Genomic DNA, 25,594 nt, shown 5'->3' on the forward strand with positions numbered 1-25,594 from the left:
GATAGGGCCCAAATATTTTATTGAACTTTGGAGAGGTACCCTTGACCACTCTTCTCTGTTGGAAAGGCTGTGTAACCAGACTTAAAAAAACTGAAAGGAAGAAGAATAGACAGGCTTTGGTTTGCTTATTATTTATTGTGACATCACGGCTGCTCACCATGGGTATAAATAAAGAGCCGAGCTGAGGCACTGTCTTGTGCGTAAGGCAAGGAATGGCCAAGTGCCCGTCGTTTTCCTTTGCCGTGAGTCTGTTCTCTTGTGATTTCAGGTGGGAAGCAGACAGCAGGCATCCAGTGAGATTCTAAGAAGTAAACATCCTGCTCTGGGGTGCTTGCCTTTGGTTTGCAGCCCTGGTAGAGGTGGAAGCAGGGAGAAGGACTCACTGTTTGCTTTGACCATGAACAGAAAAATGCCCAAACATTGTTTGGTTTTTTAGTTTTTGTGGTGAATCATATAGTGACCCTTCCATTTTATATAAACTTCCAAGTTACCAGTCTTTCCTGTGTTTTTAAGTATGGATCTAATCAACCCATCAAAGGATTAAAAAAAAACCTTTAAAGAAGTGTGGAGATACAGTTGAAGTGGTCGAGAAGAAAGATTGGTTTCTGGTGTCTTGGACCTAACTGATTGTGTTCTTCATGCAGAGCAAACTGTCAGGTTGGGCAGAGTTGACTCCTACATACAAGTGTTTGTGATTCCAGTCCTGAGTCTGCCCAGTTCAGGCTTTGTTCAATACTGGGGGCTTCTAAAACAAGAATGTCTTCAATTGCAAAGAATTCAGCTTCCAAGGGTTCCAGATGTTGAACTCTTTGCCACCCAGTTACTTCTGTTGTTAGGGTGAGACTGAAGTATATAATAGGTTCTTCCATATTTTCTCTAGTGCCCCTAAGCTGGCCACTATTCAGGAATCAGGAAATCCATTTCCTATGACAGAAGAAAATCTCTCTGCTCATGTCCCTTCCACCTGTGTGTCCTTTTCATCCTCCTGCTGACATTTGCATATGATGACAATAAAATAATCATATTTATTCTAAGAGGGGCTGGGGCTGGGGCTCAGTGGTAGAGTGCTCGTCTCGCATGTGTGAGGCCCTGGGTTCGATCCTCAACACCATATAAATAAGATAAAGGTATTGTGTCCACCTACAACTGAAAAAAATTCTAAAAAAATTTATTCTAAGAATAATACAAATTGAATCAGATAGACAAAGGAAACTTTTTTTAGAACAAATTTATTAACAGTCATTGAATTCAGAAGTAAGGAGAATGAAAAGAAGGAATAGTAACCACATGGGGCTTTTATATCATGACTCTTCATCCTCAGGAATGTATGAGATTAGCCAGAAGCGGTGGCGCTTACATGAAATCCCAGCGGCTTGGGAGGCTGAGGCAGGAGGATTACAAGTTCAAAGCCAGCCTCAGCAACTCAGTGAGACCCTGTCTCTAAATAAAATACAAAATAGGGCTGGGGATGTGGCTCAGTGATTGAGTGCCCTGGGGTTCAAACCCCAGTACCAAAATAAAAAAAAAGAAAGAAAAAAAAGAAATGTAAGAGATTATAATAGGTGTGTACACATACACTCTCAAACACATAAAACTTTTATTTAAAGAAAGGTTTGGAACTCCTCAGGAAATGACGCTTCACTTCTTCCCTTTAATGACTATTATAATGTTGAAATCGCTTCGGTTTCCTTTTCTTTAATTGAATCTCATCACTTCCCTTTTGGAATGCCAGGTTTTGTTTTCTCAGACTTTTCGCCATAGCAGTGCTTCATATTGTTGGAATTGTTTTTATTCCCATAACTTCACATGGTACAAATATCATTCTTTCAGTCTTTTCCCAGAAATTAAATAGTGACACCAGGTTTCAGTCACTGGTAAAGGACATGTAAATAGTAGTAATCCAAGACATTGGATACTCTTTAAAGAAAGGGAGATGAGTTAAAGAAGGTGGGCTGCTATTCTTAATGCCTGTAACTTGACAGTGGAAAGTGTTGAAAACTCTTCATAGAGAGTTAGCAATCAATATTCATTCCAGAAAATTCAAATACCCCAAGAAGGCCATTGAGACTAATTGGAGTTATTGTGACAAAAATGGGAAAAAGAAGCAGGGGCAAAAGAACAGATAAAAAATGAGATTTTAAACTCCAAATCTAAAAGAATTAATGTGTAAGGTTTTTTGTTTTTTTTTTTTAAAGTAGAAGTAAATCCAAAGGAGAAATGGAGAAGTAATAGGCCATATAAAAGAGTCTGGCATTTTTTCCTAATAGAGCATTATAGTATGTACAGTAGTCGGGTTCATTTTGACAAAATCATACATGCATGGAATTTGATTCACTCCATGTCAGACCCTGTTTTCCCCTTTCCCTCCCCTCCAGCCTCCTCCTATTCTCCTTCCTTTACTGATCTTCCTTCCTCCTTTCATTTATTTATTTATTGTGCTGGGGATTGAACCCAGGGCTTTGTGTATGCAAAGAAAGCACTCTACCAACTGAACTATAGCCCCAGCCCTGTTTATTTATTTTTGATTAGTGCTTCCTACATATACATAAAGGTGGAATTTCTTGTGGTATATTTATATATGCATATAATGTGATTTTATTAAATTTATTCCTCATATTTTTAAAATTTCCTACAGGGCAAAGAAAATTAAAAACTAGTTTTGAAGTCATTAAAATTGTGCATTTAAGAGCTGTGGGTAGAAAGCTTCTGGGCATAAATCGATGATCTGATAATTGAGGAAGAGTAAACATCAATAATCAATGGTTCTTACCCACTTGAATCAAAGTGTGAAATATGATATATCAAGAACTATGTAATGTTTTGAACAACCAACAATAAAAAATGGAAAAAAAAAGTTAAAAAAAATAATCAATGGTTCTTAAAAAAAAAAGAAAGAAAAATAAGTCATATGAGGGTTTTTCCTCCATATTAGAGGAGGGTATTCAGACATCATGACCAGGTCTGGCACGCCATTCACCTGCAGCCTTTAGACAATGAAAATGATATCACTGCCCCCTTGCTGCCCGCTGCTGCAGTTTGTGGTGTGCCCGCCTACCCCATGTTCGATGCTCTGCTAGGCACTTTTGATTTCTTTTACCATCACAAATATGCGGAAATATTGCCCTCACTGTTGTGTGATTCCACTTAGATCAAGAAGCTCAGTAAGTGACTGGGTGGACTCAGGTCTAGCTCACTGCAGGACCTGGGCTTCCCACTCTGGTCTTTTGTTCTCAGATTTTTTATTTAAGAAAGAACATTGGGGATCCCTCACATTTTCCTACATCATGGTAATAAGGCCACAGAGGTACCGGGAGAATGGATTGTGGTATCACTGTTGTGACTGACATTTTAGATTGTTTAGTATTCTGAGATCTTTTAACTTAACAGTGTTTTCTTTAATCCAGGCTGTCGTGCCTGATTGGTGCTTTGGATTGGAATGAACACACGAGCAAGGTCCCCCACACAGCTGTTTTGAAATGTGGAAGTTAGACTTGTTTCCTGGGGAAGGAGATGAGTTGAAGGATGTGAGGAAAGAAGAAGGAAGACCAAATCAGTCAGGCCCATGCAGCTTCCTGTGCTCAGGGCCTTGTAGCATCTGATACTGCAGCGGAAACTCCATTCTGATGCTGAAAACCGTAGAAGGCCTCTGCAGTTTGTTTTCAATAGAGGCCTATTTATAATGTGAAAAATTCCTTGTCAGCCTGTGGGGAATTGGAGAATGAGTTACTGAGGACCCTAAAACATAATTTTGGTGTGTGACAGTGTTTTATCCCCTAGTAATAGCTAGAAGTTATTGACTGCATATTAAGAATAATGCCTGTGATAAGTGCTGTATATACTTTTTAAATTCTCATAATGACCCTATTATTATTTCCATTTTACAGACGAGGAACTTGGGAGGTTAGGAACATGTTCAGGGTCATACAGTGAATAAATGAAAGAGTTTAGGTTTAATCCAGTTCTTCACTTCTATACCACGAGCCTCTACTTCTTCCCCTCTGATAAAAATGAAAATATTTCTCTTACGTACTTAGTTTGGGAATGAGAGACAGATGTGTAAGTAACTTTGACTTTGGGTAATTAGTTTCAGGCTCATCTCGTCTTACTGTTGGCCCTGTCCACCCACATTTACTCAGCATTTTTGTGCATCTAAGAATCTTTTCCTCACTCCTCCTTGCTGTGGAGCTTTTTCTCTTCTTTACCTGTCCCAGGGCCACTGCCCTAACCTTACCTTTTAATGCTTATATCTGACTCTGGCTTTGTTTGCATTTATTGCCGGGTCCTATCTCCCTCTTTCACTTCCCCTCCCAGTATTCTAATCCCTCCTTACCACTAGTGGAGAACCGTGACAATGGAAAGTGTAAGAGGGCATTGCAAGACGACCTTGATAAGTCCAGATAATAATAATGTTTCTATTCTTTCAAAAACAAAAAGCTCTGTATCATCTTTTGTCAGGAAAGCCATCTAGCTGGAGGTCTCAGAGCAGTGTCTACTGGCAACCTTCCCTGAAACAAAAACTGTTCTGTGACTAGGAGAACAAGTGGAGAGTCCAGCTGAGAGTCAGCGTCAAGGCTGAGTTAGCCTCCACCCCTGGCGGGAAAGTACATTGGATCCCACCCTCAGCCTGGCAGAGGCCACAGCCACATGCTTGACAGGCACCCTCCACACAGATCTTCTTACCTTTTCATGATCTGCATGAGGAGATGGCGTTTTGGGAGAATGTCCTAAAGTAGAAAAACATTTTGCTGCTTTTCTAAAAAGGTTACTCTTTTGCTGCTGGTGAAGTACAAGAAATTATTTTCTCAAATTGATTTTGGGGGAGGAAAAAGAGCTCCAAGTAGACAGAGTTCTTTTTTTCATGGTTATTCTATTGCTTCACTTGGAGATGATACTTTACGGGGGAGATGATTTTATACCTAAAAAAAAAAGTCATTAAACATTTCACCAATTCTAGAGGGTTTTACCACCTGTGGAATTTTTGTGTGATTTAATACATTTGCCCAAAATCTCTGCATTTATTAGAATCTGTGGTTTGAGCATAACTGTACTTCAGTGCTCACCCAGGCCTTCTTGCTCTGCTTTGCATGCCTACAGGGCCCCAAGGGCCTGGAAGTTTTATTCTGTCTCCCTGTCCCTCTCAGCCAAGACATCTAGCAGGTGTATGAAGGCTGATTTCTGGTTGGCTAGAAATCTACAAGCATAATACACCTCACTGTGCTGCCTCCTTCCCCTCCCTGTTCTTCAGCTAAACCGGTCTTTAAAGCTCTGTGTTTTGGTCTCTCACCTCTGGACCTTTGCTTGTGTTGTTGTGGCCTCAGTCTTTGCCCCACTGACTCTTCCTTATCCTTAAGATCTCAACTTGAACATCATTTCCTCAGGAAGGTCCTCGCAGAAGCCTGGACTAAGTTGGCTTCCTCTGAAGTTAAAAGCTTCCATGGGATCCTGGACTCCCCTACTGTCACATAAATAATTTTAATAAAAAAAAATAAAGGGCAGCCAATAATTATTGGCCTCATCAGTGAATTAATTCTTCCCAGGAATCTGCTTCCTGGAAGGAAAAGCCTTAGAAGCCACATGAGTGAGTTCCCCTACTGACGTCGGAGCCTGCCTTCCTTTCCCCACGGGACGTGGCAGCAGGTTGGAAAAGTTGCTATGTTGCCAAGACTGCCTGAGGTGGGAAACGTCCTGGTGTCCCCTCCGCTGTCAGGGTTGGGCTGCTGCCCCTGGCCACCTTCCTCATGTGCTTAATCAGATTTACACCTCTTCTCAGGACTGAAGAGTTCGCTGTAACCCACCAAAAATTACTCTGGAAAAGGAGGTCACATACGGACTTCTCTCCTTACTGAGTTCATGTCACAATCTTCAGCTTTCCGTTTTCTGTCAGAAGTTACTTCTTAGTCTTCGCAAGTCATTCAGAAATCATCTCTTGAATGTAATGTTACAACCTGATGTCTTTGAATTGATCTGTTCCAGGGAGCATCAGTTGGTGTGTGTGTTTGCACCCACGTGTGTATTTGTTCACATTAGTTACTTTCTTCCAGCGGGCTTGGAGCCACACGTTTTGTGGCATAGTTTGCGCTGTGTCGTTCTTTCTGTGACAGGTGGCAAATGCTTTGAGTTGTTTCTCATGACTGTTGATTGATTTCACTGAGCCATTTACACTTCCCAGTCCCTCCCTTCTGTGACTTTTGACAAGTAGTTGTAAGACTGTTAACAATCATGTCTGTCTCAGGTGTCTCAAAATGTCCTTCAGTGACAGTATGGCATTAAAAATCTCAACTGATCAGTGTCAGGTGGATGAAGGCAGGCATTTCCGTGTCCTCTCCACATAGGAGTGGAGCTGACTGACCCACTGGAAGCCATAGTTCCCAGGAGGCCCTTCCCGGGAGGAGTCAGGCTTCCTTCTCCAGTCTCCTTTTTTGTGCTGCACAGAGCCAAGTGACTTCTGTGGTCTGACAGTCACACCTGTCCTGAAGATTTGTGACTTCAATATTGTTCCACTCCGTTCTGGTTAGTGTGTGACTTAGCTGTTAGAAGTGGAGCCAGCAGGGTAACAAGGTCCAGTAATTGTGTTTGACTGTGATGTTTTCCTTACATTTGTATCCACTTCTTAGTCTATCAAGAACGGAAAGTTTCTTCCCAGGATTGGCAAACATAAAGCTACTGTGAGCTTTGGGCAGGGGTCCAGGCCTTTCCAGAAAGCCTCCCTCCCTGGCATGCTGATAAACACCGCTGGCTCGGAGGGCAGGGGGCTGCCTTGCATTTTATTGTGCAGTTTGCGTCTTTCCCTTACTCTGCTTCTTCTTCCTCCTCCCGTTTATTCCTCTTTTGTGTGAAAATGCTCTTCTGGCAAACTCAGTGTCTGGTTTTGCAGTGAACTTTCAGAGTCTTTTAGGCTGAGCTGTGGGAAGGTCACTGCCACAAAGGGCAAAATGAGTAGATTCCCAGAGCTGGTTACAGATTGAGGAGGACAGAATGTGCACCTCAGGACAAGTGTGATCCAGACCAAGCCTCCTCTCAGTACTCCCTCAGGCCTCAGGGGCTGCTGCTCTCCATGGGCCCCATTGTGCGGAACCACTCACACTCGTACCCAGGGAGAAGTAAGGGCACATGTCTTATAACTGTAATCATGAGAAATTGGAAATTACTGAAATAATCTACCTATCAGTGGAAGAATACTTAAATTAGTTATGGAGCCTCCGTGAAGTGGAATACTGTGTAACCATAAAACAATAAACTCTGTCTAGAGGTGGTGAATGGAGAGTTGGTCTACATGGTACTGTTCAGTGGACTTACAGATACATATTACATGTATTTAAATATGTGTACATACTCACAGAAAATTCTAGAAGGATATACTACAAACTTATGGGTCATGGGAATGGGATTGGAATGAAGTGGGGAATAGATATTTTGCTTTTTTAGTTTATATACATTTGTAAGATTTATTATTTTTTCAATGAATAATGAATTTAGTAATTTTAAAATTAGCCAGTGTGAGCAGGTAAGGAGCCAATGATATATGAGTATCATTGATCTTGCTATAATTTTGGCTTTCTGTATGGAAGTTCTTTTAAGTTGTGAAGTTCTGAGGGGTCACTGGGCTATCTGTCTCATCGTTAGACCAATGCCCCTTTTAACTTTTACATGTGGAGTGAATTACCACCTCTCCGCATCTGTTTCCATCAGTGTCATTGGAAGACACTGAAATAGTATGGGAGTAGTGGCAATTAGATCAATTCACCCTTTTTTTGAGAAGCACAACAGCGTTCTGTAAGGGTTGACTTGATGTATTCAAATGTCAGGTTTCCCAGTGTTCTAGTCTGTCACTCCACCTACGTGCCTGTCAGAGTTCTGGGCTCACTGCTTATTAGATAGAAAGGAAAACTATTCCTTATAAAAAGGAAGTATGAGAATGGTGCTTTATCATTTTTTTCTTTAATTCATGATACTTGGTTTTTGTGAAGAAAAAAAGAAATAATTAATACAATGTGAGGCCTTCAAAATATAAGTCCATTGATTTCATTTTACTCATATTTTCAATTAAACCTAGATCCCAGATTGCTTTCTTCCAGTTTCCTGGAAGAAAATAAAATTTTTGTTTATACTTTTATTTAATCTGGACTAAATATTTAGACTGTTAGATTATTTCTGTACCTTTCATTTGATAGTTTTATGCCATCTGTTTTGGATGTAGATAATCTGATATCTAAATTCCAAATGCCTTATAGTCCACATTAGTGAAACAGAGATGTACACAGTAGGGAAAACAGCACTTTAATTCTCTTCCTACTTGTACTTCAATTCAAAAATTTAAGTGTTCAGTGGCTTTAGTCCTATTTATGCTTTGATTCTAATCCAGTTCTCTAGTCTGAAATTGAGACATGAAAGTTGGATACACCTGTGAAAGCCCAGCCAGCCTGCAGTTTCACACACCTGTAATAATAACCTTCAATCAAGTCATAGTTTGTTAGTTAAATAAACAGCTTGTTTGAAATTCAGTTTGATTTTAAAATTTGCTAAAAAATAATTTTGGCTGAAAAAGTTCTGTTAGGTCTTTGGCTAAGACCAAGTGTTGTATCTCTGTCAATTAAACATGCACAGGTTAATTTATAGTCCCTGAAATTTTTCTAATCCTCACCAATGAATACTCCCTGGCTGTGGGTGGTGGTTGTTAGGCAGTGTCCATTCTTCTTTGTGGGACACCACACAGCAAATGCCTGAGTTTTTCTTTGAATATGAAGCATAGAAGAATGGCATGCAAAACATTTTATCTTTTTGAGGGGAGGGGCTGAGTTGCATCCCTAGCCCTTTTTATTTTTTGGTACAGGAGATTGAACGCAGGGGTACTTAACCACTGAGACACATCCCCAGCCCTTTCTTCGTATTTTATTTAGAGACAGTATCTCACTGAGTTGCTTAGGGCCTTGCTAAGTTGCTGAGGTTGGCTTTGACCTTGTGATCCTCCTGCCTCAGCCGCCCAAGCTGCTGGGATTACTGGCCTGTACCACCACACCCACCTCCTTTTTATTTTTTTACTTTGAGAAAGGGTCTTGCTCAGGGGCCCAGGCTGCCTCAAACTTGTGATTCTCCTGCCCCAGTCTTGCAAGTAGCTGAGATTGCAGGTATGTGCCATTGCTCCTGGCTTCCATTTTATCTTTTTTGTCATTCATCTGTCTCTTCTCTAGAGTGAGGGGCTTCCCCAGACCTAAAGACAGCACCCTGGGGTTATCAGCAACATGTCTGTAAGAATCTGCACACACAGTGACCCTGATTCTTTGCACTCTGGAACCATGGTTTACCCTCAGTGGACCCTGCATATGACCCTTGCCCTGCCCTGAGAGGAAGTCACCTTCACAGTGGTTTTGCTTACCAAGGTTTTCTTCTTTATCTTCCAGAGATCTAACCTCTCCGCCTCACTATTCCTCCCCCTTGAAATATCTCTTCTCTGTCATTTGAAGAATATGAGAATAATTTTATGAGGACATTTTTTATTTTTTCCAAGCATAGACACTTCCTTTCATCAGAATTTCTGACCTGGTAGTAGTGAGTTATCTCCTAAAATATTAGTATAGTATATTTTGTGGTCTTTGATTTGAGCAAGTCCAGAACTGGAAACTATATAATGCCATTGTGTGCAGATTGCTTTGAAGTTGCCCTCAGAACTCACTAAATCTGCATGTCTTTTTCTGCCCTGGATGGGTTTTCCCAAAGTTTAGGTTTCTTTTTCTTTTTCTTTTCTTTCTTTCTTTTTTAACCTTTTTGGTCTCCCCTCCTCCTCTCCTTCAGCCACTACTTAAAATAATAAAGAATAGTTAACTTGTTTTCAAATGCTTCAAGTTCACTGATGTTTTTGGAACTGTTGAGCTAGTTACCTGTTGACCACTAGCCCAAGTTTCCCTGGGGCACACCAGGAATAGGACTGATGTTCAGGGCTTGCTTAGAGTCCCTACAGGCAAGTGGGTAAGTGATTCTCCATTTCTCTTTCTCAGTGCAATCGCTTCCATCCTGAGGGCCTGGCTTGACCAATGTGCTGAAGATTTCCGAGAGCCCCCCCTCTTCCCTTGCTTAAAGAAACTGCTGGATTATCTCAAACGGATGATGCCAGGCTCTGACCCGGAGAGAAGAGCACAAAATCTTCTTGAGCAGTTTCAGAAGCAAGATGTGGAAACTGACAGTGAGTACATGCTGACAGGCCGAGTGGGAAGCCCTGTGACCCTGAAGGACAAGCTGCTGGGAAATTGGTGGGGGACATCAAATTATCGAAGAGCTCTTACAGAGTCCTTAAGGTCTAGAGCAAAAAAAAGGGGGATTCTCAATACCACCAAGTCTGGCTCCATATTTCATAGATGAAACTGGCTCAGAGAAATTAATTTCCTAGGGTTTTTCCATGACCAAGAAGAGAGTTTCCTTGAAGATACTTTGTCTTCCCTTGCCAGTGTGTGCCATGCTGAAATGGAATATGCTTTTTGTTATCTGCCAGCTGGATCCTTCTATCAATTGTAAACTGATCATAGATAACTACTATCCAGCAGGCAAGGGATTAAATCCAGTACTCTCCTGCCCCCACAAAAGCTAGAGAAGGTGTTTCTCCTTCTATTTAAAAAGTGTGTTACCCTATTGTGTCCCCTGATGTGCAGATGACTGTCACTTAACATCTCTAATGGCTTCATCAGTGGAAGTTTCTGAGGGTGTTTATTCCTATTTGAGGAATTAACCTCCAATTTTCAAGGACAGAGGAAGGGCCACTTCTGCAGGTTATGGGGTGCTTAGAACTATTAGGCTTTGAAGAAATTAAGTAAGAGGTTGGAACAGGCTTCAAGGTGATGTTTTATCCCTCCCTCTGGGTGCTGGGTAACGGTTGCTATGGTGGCTGACCCATGTGGAGCTTCTGACAGGCAAATCTCTGAAGCGGAGCTCAATTTCTTCAGTGAGGGAAAGGAAGTGGGTCCTCATCACAGGTGAGGGAAGCAGCTTCAGCTCCAGGGAAAATACAGTAACCTTAAATTCCACACGGTACCTGATGAAGTTTTTATGTCCCAGGACGAGCAAGGGGGAATGCAATTGCATCATTAGAAGCCAGCTGCCAAAGGCTTTCTATCTCAGATGACTTCATCTGCCGGGAATGCCTGAATACCAGGGGCTCCTCCAGCTGCAACCTAGCTCCCTTCAGGGCCTCCCCACCCGGCTTTGTGCTGAGTGGAAAATGCTGTGTTGGAGCCCAGCCCCCCATCGGGCTGCCCCTGGCTCCACGCCTAATTGGGGAACCAGTGGGACCAGTCGTTCCTTGTCTCTAGCCCAGGGACTGGAAGACAGAGCTCATTTGGCTGGCCGAGGCAGGGGAGAGGGAGACTGCTTGACTTCACAAAAGCTTTCAGGCAATCCCCCCAAATGAATCTTTTTCTAAGTTTGGGAAATTTCAATCAAGAAGGCTCTGAACTCTTTTTATTAAATAGAGGAGTCATTACCGAAAAGCCGTTTTAGGAGCTTGGCTCCCATATGCTTGATTTATCCACTGTCATGCTGGCAAAAGCTACAAGCTTTCCTATGTTTTTCAAAAGTAATATTATGTGTTAGTTTTTACACACCTCTGGAAGAGAGAGGGAAGCTGCAACAGTGTAGGATGAACTATTCCCAGAGAGAAGGAACCATAGAATGGTATGTATGAGGACATTCTAGATGCACCAGATTGCGGCAAGTGTTTGTTGAATGAATGATGAGAAGGTCCAGCCTCAGCACATAGACTTCTTAGCTAATGTGGGCCAGCCTCTGCATTGCTTTACATATATTTGGATATATTTATATAGTAGTTGTCAAGAGGAATGAGATACCTTTTTGAACCTTTGGTTGATATCCCAAATTTCTTATTTCTCCACTTAATGAGAGAGTATTAGAGTTGTATGCAGGAAAAGTGATATATCGAGGTATCTTAATTCCTCTAGCTTGTACCTTGTTTGTGTCCCAGACTCCAGGGGTAGACAGTGATTCCTGCAACTTTTTCTAGTTATATTTCAACACCATTTCTATCAGGACCTTCAACTCTAGAGTCTGGGACCAATTCTTAAGTCACACCCCTGCTATTAGAGTGGGCAGATACCATGTGGTACCCTGACAAGGAAAGGGTGTAGGATCTACTCTCAGCACCCCTTTTCTCCTAGAAAACTTAGAAAAAGCCATACCAGCTTGATCCAAGATGTCTAAAATAGCCATTCATTGTATTAAAAAAAGACAAATGAATTAAAAACATATAATCTGGGAAGAGGAGTAACACTAATTTAAATATCTAAATTTCTGCTAAGATATAACCAAATGCAACTAGATGCAACTAGATTTTCTCCACTTCCCCCCAAAACAAAACAAAACAAAAGCAGGTTTAACAGAAAAGAGAGTGAAGAGTGTGAAGGGGAATGAGGCTGGGAAACAACCCAGGGACTGGAGAAAGGTCCCAGGGAAGGGAGGCTGGGGTGCAAGTCAAACTTCATCTGGTTCCCATCTTTCCGAGGGAGACTGACGTCCTATTTCAGGTCCTGAGCTCTTCAGTTTATTTGGAGCCTTGGGTAGTGATTTTTTCTCTCTTCTTCAGGCTGTGCCCTATGTAATTTGCTAACTGATGGTCTTATCTATAATAAGGCTCAGGGGAATTTAGGGTAAGTCTGTTGTGTTTCATGTACACTTAGCTTTGGGTGGAAGCTGATAGTAGCTGCGAACATTTTGAGAATACTGAATTCCTCAGGCTTCATGAGCATTTCTGACACCCAGCTGGGCCATCCTACTCCCAAAGCCTGGTCTTCCTTCCTGTCCCAGTCCTAAAGGGATCTGCTTCTAAGTGTCCTAAGAACTAAGATTTGCATAACTGGTGAAGGAACTTGCTGGATCAGTGCTGGAGTTGATCAAGAAGTTTGTGGAGCCTAAGATGAAGTTTCCCTTTGAATACGGGCCCAGCTTTGCTTCTCCAGATTCTATGTATCCTGGCCTAGGAATGATTTGTTATAGTGACAACACGAGGCCTCTGAACTTGATAAAGAATCAGAGAACAAGCAGAGTTTGTTCCATTTTGCTCAGATTTTTTTGTGCTAACTCTCCTCTCCCTATGGATTTTCAGAACAGACTTACCCTAAATTTTTTGAAGGCCTAACCCTCTTTTTCCTAAATGAAAGAAGTCCAGTTTGACTCTGTAAGCAAAGTCATATCCAGTGGCACCCATTACTGATTTTCCCCCCATATGTGAACAGATGGGCTTCCCAACATCATCTCCTTCAGCTTGGAAGAGGAAGAGGAACTGGAGGGAGGAGGGTCAGCAGAATTCACGTGCTTCTCAGAAGATCTCGTGGCAGAGCAGCTGACCTACATGGATGCAGTATGTCCTCTCTGTGTGTCTCAGATGTGCTTCCACTTAAAACATGGGGCAGGGACAGTGCTGATAGCCTGGACAGTCCTTAAGGATAAAGCGGTTGAAGACTTTGAATCCTTGAGAGGCTGTGCCTGTATATGCAGATTTAAAATGTGACTTGAATCAATCGTTTGAATAATTCAGACCTGGGCTCTTCTTGCAATCCTGTTTGAGGGTGCATTTTACTTGGAGGTCAAGTCACAGAGGGAAATAAGAATTCTAATCCTAATGAAACATAATCTACCCAATCTATGGGTATTTCTCTCCCTTTAGACTCATAAATATTTCAAGAGCTGAACTGTTTATTTGGAGGATTGTAAAGGGGTCAAAGTACAAGTTAGGATAAAATAAATTCATTGAATCCACATGTGACCATATCTGGCAGCTCATTTCCACGTGTGCTTCCTGTACTTTTGAAGCTTGAATATTTTTGCTACACATTTGCTTATGTCAGTTACATTTCAGAGCTCAGTATTAGCTGGTAAATACCAGTTAAAGAAAAGGGGACTATTAGGAATTATCACATGGTTTTCGCTCTTCTGCACTTACTTTTGAGAAGATAATATATAAATTGGCAAAAAGTTTCCATTTAATGAACATGCAAATAAGGTATCAGAGGTAAATCAGATAGTCTATAATAAGTAAATTCTGGTGTTCTCTCATGCAAACTTCTAAACATTTTATATTGAATTGTTGCACAAATAAGAATCTGATTTGTTCAACAATTTTTTTTTGTTTGCACAACTGATAGCAGGAAAAAAAGGAAAAATTCATCATCTTGGTTATTACTTTCAGGAAAAGGCCTGAAAACCTGGCTTTCCATTTCTCTCTTCTTCCTTTCACTGTATAGTGTTAAATAGTTTTCCCTGTTAAAATAGGGAAAATTCTTAGTTTCTTTATTTTAAAGAATTTTAAATGGTGACATTGACAGATGTGGCACATGCTGTACTTCTGTGGATCACTTTTCAGGTTCAGGTGTTCAGTGAGCATTGTAGACAGTTCATGATCAGAGTGCCCAGGATACACCATGGTTAGGATTTTGAGGTTAAAATAACCTGAACCACTTACTTTTTTTTTCTTCTCTTTCTTTCTTCTTCTTCTTCTTTTTTTTTTTTTTTGATCAGTAGCATAGATCTTACTTGATTTTCCTTGTAAGACAGATAAGTCAAAATGTTTTTAGTGTTTTAAATTATCTTTTGGTCATTTAAATTATCTTTTGGTCATTGTGTTCTATTTGCTCACTTGAGCAGATTTTAAAAGATCATGTAGACTTTTCTGACTCATTACATATATTAATTATTTACTTTTGTCTATTGAAATGGACACCATGAGGCAATTCAAGTAGAAAAATTTTATTTTATTTGTCCGCCCAGGAATACCAATTTACAGATGACTCAGGTGATGTGCTTTGGTGTATGAAATGCCTCTGCTGTCCTTAATGTCAATCCCTCTTTTGTTCCAGCAACTATTCAAGAGAGTAGTGCCTCACCACTGCCTGGGCTGCATTTGGTCTCGAAGGGATAAGAAGGAAAACAAACATTTGGCTCCTACGATCCGTGCTACCATCTCTCAGTTTAATACCCTCACCAAATGTGTTGTCAGCACCATCCTTGGGGGCAAAGAACTCAAAACCCAGCAGAGAGCCAAAATCATCGAGAAGTGGATTAACATTGCTCATGTAATTGTCTTATTAAAAATATTCTTTGTGTGGTAGACACTGGACACTCTTCCATGGCTCTGTCCAGATGGTTTAGCCATGTCACTGCCTGTACGTTTAGGCTCATTGGGTTTCCATTGTTACTGTTGCCATTCCAAAGTAAGAAAATGTTTCTTCTTACCTTGGGGGCTGATCTTATTTTCCCTCCTGAAATAATCAGTTGGTCTCCTACTTTCTTGTTTCTACTCCTGACCCCACAGTGCTGCTTCTCTGGGGCAAGACATTCTGTCTGCTTCTTCCTTTCTATGCACCACAGTCTGAGTATCTCTGGGTCTCTGCACTGTGTTTGGTTGGTATAACCCCTAGTTTCTGTTAAACAGATCAGTCTTCATACCAGTACCTGAAAGCGTTGCCTGTTCTGTAGATTTGAAGACCTGTTGCCTCCTCACAAGCCTGAATCTCTTTCCTGAAGGACTGAGACCTTTATCACAACTCACAGTCTGGGGCCTACCTGAGGCCCTTACAACTTCAACCTCAAGTTGGAAGGGAGCAGAACATTCCTAGGCCTGAACTGCATCCTGCTGAGTGTCAGAGTCCAAGCTCTTGGGTCAACTGCTTATGTGCTACATGACCTTCACTTATCAGCCTCTTGTGTTATGACTGAGAAAACGACTGTATTTAGTTGCCCATATACTTTGTGAGCTCTTAATATGCATATGCTACAATATTATGTACTTTAGGGACACAACAGGATAGAATATAAGTGATTTAGTGCTATGGGGGCGAGGGCTTACTAGAATTAACCTCAGCCTAGGCAGCAGAGGATTCAACCATCTAAGAGCTGTTAATGTGGAGGAGGAGAAATCCCTCCAGATTAGGGTGTTGGAGGAGGGCTTCATGGATGGGGTATGATGTTTGAATTTAGCTTTGAATAATAGGATTTTTGGTATTTAAAGGTTTTTAATTTTTTTCTAGACTGAAGAAATCACATAAGCAAAAAAATGATTTTGAAAAATTAATTTTTATGTAGATACCCTAAAGTTTGTATTCTGGACTCTATGGGTCAACCCTCAACCAAAACACATTTTGTTTACATCCCATTGGATATATTTTTCATTAAGCCCCTGTCTATGGGGCATAATGCCTAAGTCTTTAACATTCTTTTTTGTTGTTCTTGATTAAAAAGCAAGGACATAATTGTGCCAGAGACTTTGCCTTGTTTTGAGTCTTTAGGTGGTTTACTATTACAGACTTTTTAGCATATGAAAAAAGTGAATAAAAAACAATATAAATTGCAACTTAAATTTCTCGTATTCAAAATTGAGCTTATTTCTCAGCAGACAACTATAAAAGATGTTGTTCTGATGGAATATGATATTAGTATGGAATTTCTCTTTCTTCAAATGATAAGGAAATTTTTTTTTTTGCCATAAATGCCACAGCATTTATAGTGCTCTACATGTCTCAAAAGCCAATGGACAACTGGGTGGGGTAGCATATGCCTGTAATATCCCAGCAGCTTGGGAGGCTGAGGCATGAGGATCCCAAGTTCAAAGTCAGCCTTAGCAATGGCAAGGTGCTAAGCAACTCAGGGGACCCTGTCTCTAAATAAAATACAAAATAGGGCTGGGGAAGTGGCTCAGTGATTGAGTGCCCCTGGGTTTAATCCCCGGTACAAAAAAAAAAAGAAAAGAAAAGAAAAAGCCAATGGCATATTTACCCACAATCTTCAACCAATTAGAAAGTCTAGAGCAAAAATGTAGCTTCTATGTGCATAGTATGGATCAAACAATGCCTTTTGGTCTAAGTTAAATGTAAGTTGTGCATTTGTATGATAATAAGAAATGCAGTTTGAAAATTTGAATTATATCCCAGGTCTCATAGCATATGAAAAAGAGTCAAGATTCCTTCCTTACCTTTGATGATACACTTTTCTAGCATTGAGTATGTTGTATCTTGAAATTGTGTAGCTTAACTTAATGAAATAATGAAACTCGCAGGCAGTTTCCTGCCAAGATTTATTTTACTTTTCCTAAATTTGTCACAGTTGATTTCTACTGAAAAGATGTTTGAGAAAATGATAATAATTTTACATGCAGAAGATATTTCTGACCTAATCTGAGTATTGGCGTGGACTGGTCTTTAATGCTGCAGTTTTACTTCCATGTCTTGTCTCCTGAAAATGCCTCCTTTTCTAGAAATGGGACCAGATGCCTTTTGTACTACTTTAAACCTTCATTTTAACCTCTTTGGAAATAATATGTTCCATATGCTTATTATAATTTGCATGATGTATCCGTGCCTGCGTTCCTTTATTTATTGCAAGTTTCCTGATTTTTAGAACGTAACTTTTGGGTTCTGAACCTTTGTTGAACTGTGCTCTCACTGGATTGGTTTCCATACTGCAATTTAGAGCTAGCTAGCTTGTTTGTTTGCTTGCTGTCTCTCTTTTTCTCTTTCTTTCTGTAAGGTGGGAGACATTGAGGCATTTAAAATAGGTGGGCATGACTTTTATAAGACACATTAACATTTACTCTAAAGAAAATGTTTGAGGGCTGTTTGGCATGGTTTCTAGGAGCCAGGTTTTGGCATGATAAATTAGAGAATGCTGTTTATCCTTCATAGTCAGGATGCACACAGTCTTTTATGAATTGATCCTTGAAGAGATTTGCATGTGTGCCCCCAACCACTCTGGGACCTCTTGTCCCATATGTTCTGCACAAAGCGAAACGCACACAATGTGCTCCATAGAAAATGGCAGGGGTCTTGCACTCCCATGTGCCTGTATCTAAAGCATCTCCTTTGACATAGGTGTGGCCCATTCCCCATGTCACCAGCTTCCCCATGGCAACCAATAAGGGGACCCTGTCCCAGGCTGTTTTTCTGTCCTTTCTGTTCATTCAGCAGGCTTGACTCCAAGGTCACCGGCTGCTGATGTTATCTGCTTGGTCCTCATGGCTGCTTAAACAGACAGCCCTTCTCCTTACCCAGAAAGTGACATCTAGAATGTTCCTTGTTCTTTTGCTGTTTTGTTTTAAAACATTGCCAAAATGAATCTCATTTTAAAAGCCCAAGTTATTTTGGAAGCACTGAAGTACCAAGGTGTTTCTGAATGTTTGTGACTGTGGGACAAGCCAATTTGAAACCAAATGAATGTGTATAAAAATATTCCCCCTTGGCTAAGAGCATAAAAGCCAAAGTTCAACTCGTGGTGAATTTTTATTGCCAAGTTATATACACCTCTCAGGACAAGGGTTGCTCATGAGATGTTTGATACCATCTGAACTCCGAGTGGTTGCTGCCAGTTCACTCTATGGGTCCAAAGGCTACATTGGTGTTTCATATGTGTTTTCAGAGGATGTGTGTGCTTTCAGCAGAAGAAAAAGTTGCTTTCTCTAGCACAGTTCTGTAGGCCCACCACCATTTGTGTTTTTACTGGGAAAGCTGGAAGCTATAAAATTGTAACAACAACGCAAAAATATATTAAAGGGAGAAAAACAAGCATACGGTGCCAAAATCTATAAAGTGTTTCAGTGACTGGGGTGGGAGGAAGGAGCCACTTTTTGATGTTCAGTATTTATACAGCTGCCTGTTTAGTGGTAAGAATTCATAGCAGCTGTGATACCTCTAAAACAGGAAACCACCAACTCACTGGAATATTGATATTTAAATGCCTTTATGTCTCCATCACTCCCCATACAGGAATGTAGAATCCTGAAGAATTTTTCCTCCTTGAGGGCCATCGTTTCAGCATTGCAGTCTAATTCCATCTATCGGTTGAAGAAGACTTGGGCTGCTGTCCCAAAGTAAGTCCCCAAGGCTCTGCTCTTCTTTTCTTTGGCGTGATTAGTTGCTGCAGGAGTGCCACGGGCCTTCACCTTCCAAGCTCATATTATATGAGGAGAGGTTCATATTTGAACTCCTCCGTGTGTTCCAGGCAGCATGCACTTTACTCATAATTATTAGTGAGTTTTGAGGCAGGGCTGCTGCAGGAATCAAACTCGTTCTCAAAGTGTGCCAAAGCCAAGATTCTTGGCTGTGGGGCTGATTTGAAGGATGTGCTTATTATCTGCATTTTTAGGGATCAGATTGTAGAGTAATGAAGTTACAGCAATTTGCCATGACTTCTGGTTATTTTTTAGCCTCTTTCTAAAGCCCTGAGCTATTCCAGGATGTGAGGGATAGCATGTGCAGTTAGGGCATTCATTCTTGATGTTCAGTAGGAAACTATTTAGTCCATTTCTGCCTCAGCATATTAAAAACTATCTTAGCAATGTTAAAAAGAACTCTCTTAAGTGTTCCTTCCTGGGTACCTAATGGAAGTTATTAACTGGCCATGTTCTTTGTTGTTTTTCTTTCACATTTCTTTGTGCAGCCTTTGAAACAATTGACAGCGTAATTCCTTTATTATTTTACTCTTACCATCTTCTATTTCCAGAACTTTGCTGGAAGACCAGAGGACTTTATGTGAAGGTGGGGTGGTGGGCCGTTCTGGTCTCAGACTTAGAGCCTGGGGGTTCTGTCTTGGGTACCAGCCAGGTCAGCTACACTCAAGTCTTCCCAAGTTTGAACTAATTGGCCTGTCACACTATATCAGAGAAGAATGAGTAAATGCTTTATAGTCTAGCCGGATAGTCAGTGTTGGTCAGGAGGGGCAGCCCCGGCTCGGGAGCCAGCTGCCCTGGGAGTGTAGTAGATTTGTTTCAGAGTGGACGGCCCAGGTCAGTTTCATCAGTTCAGTCAGAGCTGATTAAGCCCTTGGGGACTGACACCGTTCAAACTTGCAAGAGATCCCCATGGGCAAGACAGAATTTTATAAATTTATGCTGGAAAATAGTACCAGGGTACTCACGCTTACTGATAAGCTCAGGTTTTCATTCAGGGGATAGTCTACTTGGGAGAAGCTGGCATTGTTTATAGTTGATAAAAGGAGAAAAATAAAATGGATGATCTTAATGCTTCACCCTACAGAGCTGTGGAAGCTATTGCAACTTGGACTCCAAAGCTAGAGTGTGGTTTATAACACCATCATCAGGAGACAAATGAGTAGACAGGCAAGCATTTCAAAGTCCAGTGGAGAGTTCTTGATTACCACTCTTTTCTTGGTTTCTTTCTCTTCTTCATTATTTAATGAAGATGACTCTGTGTGAAAGATTAGTTGATTGATTTTCCTCTGCACGTGTATCTCAGGAAAGGTATGGGTTATGTGGAATCACTAGCTGGTAGTACCTGGTGAAATAGGATCAGAATCTGCAGCTTACAATGTCCTCATCCTTACACTCACTGTAATCACTGCCTCCCACCCACCTGTGGCATCAAAAACAAAGGGGTGCTTGGGTGTTAACACGCAGCCTTCTCTAATTGCAGTGATAGGTAACCCTGTGCGTTTTTGGTGGTTGACTAATAGGACACTATGGAAAGTCACCTAGTCAGCCTAAGATTCATTCTACAGAAAATTTGAGGTTAATAAACAAGTAAAAACAATAGTGGGCTTGCATCTTAGTCTCCGTGGTAGCGAGATGGGAAGGCCCATTCTTCCAGCTGGCTTTTTAAACTACTCTTCAAAAACAAATAATGAAAAATCTTCAAAGCTGAATTCTGTTCTACATGTCTGGTTTGTTTCCTGGTTGGATGGTTGGTGGATGTGGTAGCAGGAATGCTGGAGTGTCAGGCTTCCTTAGAGAAGACCCTTCCACATCAGCTTTGCATGCTGTCCCTTGCTGAATTCATGGGACAGGGTCAAGATTTCTTACTTGGTTGTAACTTTGCCTCTAGACCTTCATATTTCTAGCCTTCCATAGACACAGGATATTTATTTCTCTTTATTTAGGGCCACATGTAATTAAGTTCTTAACTATTTTCTCCAATATATATATATATACCTTTTAATAGTTTCCAGTATTATAAGAGTAATATTATACTTCTTGTAATAAAAAAATGAGTTCTTAATAATGGCTTTTTCATGATAATGAAAATGTTGCAGGTATAAAATATTTTATAACCATCCCCTGCCTTCAGAATTGTCCACTCAGTCCCCCTGGAGGGGTGTGGGGAGATGAGTAGGATGCCTGTGGAGGTGCATGTACAGGGCAGGTGGCAAGGGCAGGCAGGTGCTTTGCTTGTGTCGCCCACTTACCTTCACAGCTGCCTATAATGGGTGGGAGTATTTCCATTGTACGGATAAGAAAACTGGAGCTCAGCAACCTGTCCAGGATCACTCAGGAAGTAACAACAGAGTTGAGATTTGAATCTATACCCCCTCCCTACCTGCAGAGCCCATCATGACCCCCAACCCGATTCTATTCTGACTATGAGTAAGAACATTGGCCTATGATTCTGAACATTCAGATTGTGTCCGTTTAACTTCCAAGTGACTAGTGGAAACGTGGGCAACCCTTTGGCCATGACATCTTCCTATTTAAAATAAGGAGCTTGGCCAAGATTGTGCCTCAGGTCCCTGTGGACTTACTGAAGTGAATGTGTCTCAGTTGAATAACTTGATGCCCCAATCAAACAATCTTTTTTTCATAATTCTAACCTTATGGTTAGAAAATATCCCTCACTTCACACAGGTAGCCACATTCATCTTAGAATATAAAAGCCACCTTGCATGAAAAAGTTATTGGCTTCATTTGTGTTCACATTACTCACTGATATTGAGATCGAAACAGTCTTCCATAGCTGTAGGTGCTGAGGACAGTTAGGCCAAAGGTGCTGGGTTTTTAACTCTTTTTTCATTGTTAATATTTTGGGTTTTTCACTCATTTTTCATTGTTAATATTTTCTTAATCTCTCTTCATAGGGACCGAATGCTGATGTTTGAAGAACTTTCAGATATCTTCTCAGACCATAATAACCATTTGACCAGCCGGGAACTACTGATGAAGGTGAGACTTGTGGTGAGGGCTGGGTAGCACTATTGGAAGTTCTGAATCTCTCCAAGGGAAGAGGAGTTTGGGGCACCTTGAGTTCTTTCAGTACAATAAGAAAGTAGAATTTTTGTGTTCTATGCGTAATCTAGGCAACTTGTGGCTGAGAAAATTCAAAGCCCAGTTGAGCTCTCTCCTTCTACCTCCTTAGTTTCCTTGTTCTAAACTAGATTGTGAAACTCGAGTTCATATATGTGCCTCTTTATATATGTGTGGCTGCTCTGCAGCTATCAAATGCTGATGATCAGGTGGGTAAGAAGCCCCGGACTATTTCTTCTCAGTAAAATATCTCCTAAAATGACAGAGGCCAAGCCTGCAATTCTACATCCTTTATTTGGACCAAAGTGCATAGTCTCTCATCAGCAATATTTATTGAACACCAGTGAGTGGTGGCTTCTAAACAGCATGCTAGGCAGAGGTATACTTGGCTCATTTTATTACTTCAGAAATGTGTTCAGTGTCTAACATTTGTGAAGTATTGAACCTTCCTCTAGAAATATGAAGATGACTTACAGACCCTGTTTCCAGAAGTTCACCTAGAGTTGATTACAGTTGACAACTTGTGAATAATCATCAGAGGGCAGTGAACCCAGGCCAGATATTATCTTTATAGCCCTTCTATAAGTAGATTTTGTCATCTTCATTGTAAAGATAGACAAGACTTAGATAAGGAAGTAGCATGTCCTAAGGCACACACCTGCTAGATGATAGAGCTGTTAGCCAGCTGTTTATCACTATGACAAAATACCTGAGAAAATCAAATAAGAGGAAAAAAAGATTTGTTTTGGTTTATGGTTTCAGTCTGTGGTTGGCTGGCTTCATTGCTATTAGGTCCATGGTGAGGCAGAGCGTCATGGTAGAGAGGGTGTGGTGGAAAAGAGCTGCTCATCCCTTGGCTGCTGGGAAGCAGAGAGGAAAAAAGGTGGGGCAGTCAGGGACAAGATACAGTCCCTAAGGACATGACCCCAAGAAGTCATTTTGTTCAACTAGGTCCCACCTCCTTACCATTTCCTCCACTTCCCATTTGTCCATTCATCTATGAATCCTTCAATGGATTAATCCATCCATGAGGTTAGAGCCCTCATTGTACAAGCATTTCCCAGAAGCCCCACCTCTGAACATTGCTGCATTGGAAACCAAGCCCTCAATATATGAGCCTTTTGGGGGACATTCCAGATCCAAACTATAACCAGAAAAAATGTGAGTGCAACCTGGTGAGACTCTAAAATCTGTGCATTTCTTATTTAGGCATAAAGCTATTTTGTCTGCCCCTTTGAGATCAGAGGACAGTGTAGGTTAGGTTCAGCTTCATAGAGGAGGTAAATCACTAATTCAGCAAGTATTAATGAGCACTCATTATGTGCTATGTATTAGAGATGCAGCCATATTGATCTCCAGTCTCATGGAGAGGTAGGATGGAAACAATTATAAAATTATTTCATATGTCCTACTCTAGGGGGAATCCCTGAACTGGGCTATTAGAAGATATGGTAATCGTCTGTAGTCTGCTTTTCTAAATTGGAGACAATACTGGTACTGGGTCTGTTGACCTTGCAGAATTGGTTTGAAGATTATTACAATAAAATATGTGGAAGCACTATGCAAATGTATGCCATTTCTAGTGTTTGGTAAGCAGTGTACATTTAAAACCAAAGTGTCCATAACAAGTGAAAGCGCATAAAGTTTAAACCCACAAATTTGAGCTTAGGGAGGACACTGGAATGAGAATGAAAGTCAGGTAGAGGTGGGGTTACTAAGAAAAGGCATCCAGTTGAATGCCAGCTAAAGCTCATTGGTAGTCATTCCTGTAAAGGCACATGTCATGGTCTTCATGATTCTTCTCCTGAGTCCTACATCCTGTCTTGGTATGAACTTCTGTTTTTCTGGAAGTCTTCCTTGACACCCTCAGGTCTGATTAAGTACCCCTGCCAATGTGTTCTAGAAGAAGTCCATTATTCCTCTGTCCTGGCACTTACAACATGCTCTATTAGAGATGTCTATGGATTTACCTTGTCTTTATACTGACCTGTAAGCTCTTCTAGGCAGGGACCAGATCCCTAATGCCTGATGCAGTGCCTGGCACATAGTATGTGTTCAGAAACTATTGTAGGACTGCATGAATTGATGGGTCTTGTCATTCATACGACTTTAACAATGTGTCCACCTTTAGGCCTTCTTGGAGTAGATAACATGAGCAGGGCAGTTTTTGCTGGTGTCTGACCTTGCATTTGAACTACCCGACTAACTGCACATTCAACAATTGCTGAGATTGTATTACTCCCTGCTTCATATCCCTCCGGATTTGCAGACTTTAAATGGAAACCCATCTGTCTGGAAGGAGATGGCTTAGTGGTCTCCCTATCCATAATACAAAGCTAGACTAACTGGAGCCACACATTCAAATCCCAATAGACCTGAGTCGTCCTTCCAAGGTAGATAAATTGGACACTGTGCAGCTCATTACCTAGTGTCAGTCTTCTGGCTGAAACCTTAGAAGCAATGCTATCTCTAGCATTAAAGATCCCATAAACCTTTCTTCAGTGTAGAAGTTTACCTTAGTACTCTAAGTTAAATTTCTTATGTATGGCTTGAATCACAAAGAAATGAAAAACTTGGCTATGAATTCATGTGGTCTGTGCATTATCATGTGGTTTATGGAATGCTTTAGGCAGGCTATATATATGTATATGTTATGTATCCCTTTCCTGTCATCTTTGTTGATCATTCTTCATATTAAGTGTGTAATTCTGGGTGTGAATTCTCAACACAATTATAAAAAATGAAATCAAGGTACTTAGGTTCTCAAAAGAATCAATGAGAAAAACTCCTAGGTTCTGTTTCTGATATGTTACTCCTGGGCTTGTACTGATTTATACTTTGGTAACCTTAGTTGTAAATGACCTGTCTTCTACTTCTGGGTAAATGTCATATTCAACTTCTATAATATTATGATCCAGGCAACATAAAGAAAAAAATCCTTGATTTTTCTTTTAAAAATATTAGAGAAAATGCTTCTATTTCTTCTCAATGATTATCTTCAACTTGTAATATCCTTATGATTTCTGAAACTTAGATAATTCTAAGCAGTGAATCTTAGAGGCCACAGATTTCAAAACAACAGGAAAGCAAACTATCACCATATCTTCTTGTGATCCTCCCTGGTCAAATTAATGTAACAACTAGGCTTCTAGAAAGCCCCAGAAATTAGACTCTGGTGGAGATGTATGTTTAGTGAAGCTCCAAAACATGTTACCTTCAAAGCTGGAGCAGGAGACTGTTAGAACTGTGAAGACCTGTATCAATAAAAATCACTAGCAGCTTCTTAACTTTTAATTTAACCAACGTTTATTGAAAGGGACCCAGTACTTTGTAGATGAGGTCCTTTTAGACCTATTAAAGAGTCCCTCTGAGGCCCAGAACAATTTGGTGAAGGCATTGGGCTCTGCTAAAGAGCTAAAGAAAAGTCAGAGTCAAGGGAGAAATTTGCACTAGACAAAAGCTAAGAGGACAGAGATGGAAAGAGAAGAAGAGAAAGGAAAGGAGTGGGACTTCGGTGGAGGGAAAGGGAAGGATTTGGAATTCATCCACACACAGGTGGTGATTAGCATCATGGGATTG

General features: G+C 40.8%; 1 protein-coding gene across 5 annotated transcripts in view; it reads left to right on the plus strand.

Moving 5' to 3' along the window:
* Rgl1 (ral guanine nucleotide dissociation stimulator like 1) overlaps nucleotides 1–25,594 on the plus strand; it is a 262,529-nt gene that overhangs the window by 209,451 nt on the left and 27,484 nt on the right. For all 5 annotated transcript variants that reach the window (XM_046419510.2, XM_046419513.2, XM_046419511.2 and 2 more), the window contains 5 exons: nucleotides 9,993–10,177; nucleotides 13,233–13,357; nucleotides 14,853–15,068; nucleotides 18,750–18,853; nucleotides 21,850–21,934. In XM_046419510.2, coding sequence (XP_046275466.1) covers nucleotides 9,993–10,177; nucleotides 13,233–13,357; nucleotides 14,853–15,068; nucleotides 18,750–18,853; nucleotides 21,850–21,934 — 715 coding nt within the window. The remainder of the gene's footprint in view (nucleotides 1–9,992; nucleotides 10,178–13,232; nucleotides 13,358–14,852; nucleotides 15,069–18,749; nucleotides 18,854–21,849; nucleotides 21,935–25,594) is intronic.

This window comes from Marmota monax, unplaced genomic scaffold, assembly GCF_021218885.2.
Source record: "Marmota monax isolate L192 unplaced genomic scaffold, Marmota_monax_Labrador192_F-V1.1 WCK01_AAM20220418_F8-fsc00209, whole genome shotgun sequence".
Lineage (NCBI taxonomy): Eukaryota > Metazoa > Chordata > Mammalia > Rodentia > Sciuridae > Marmota > Marmota monax.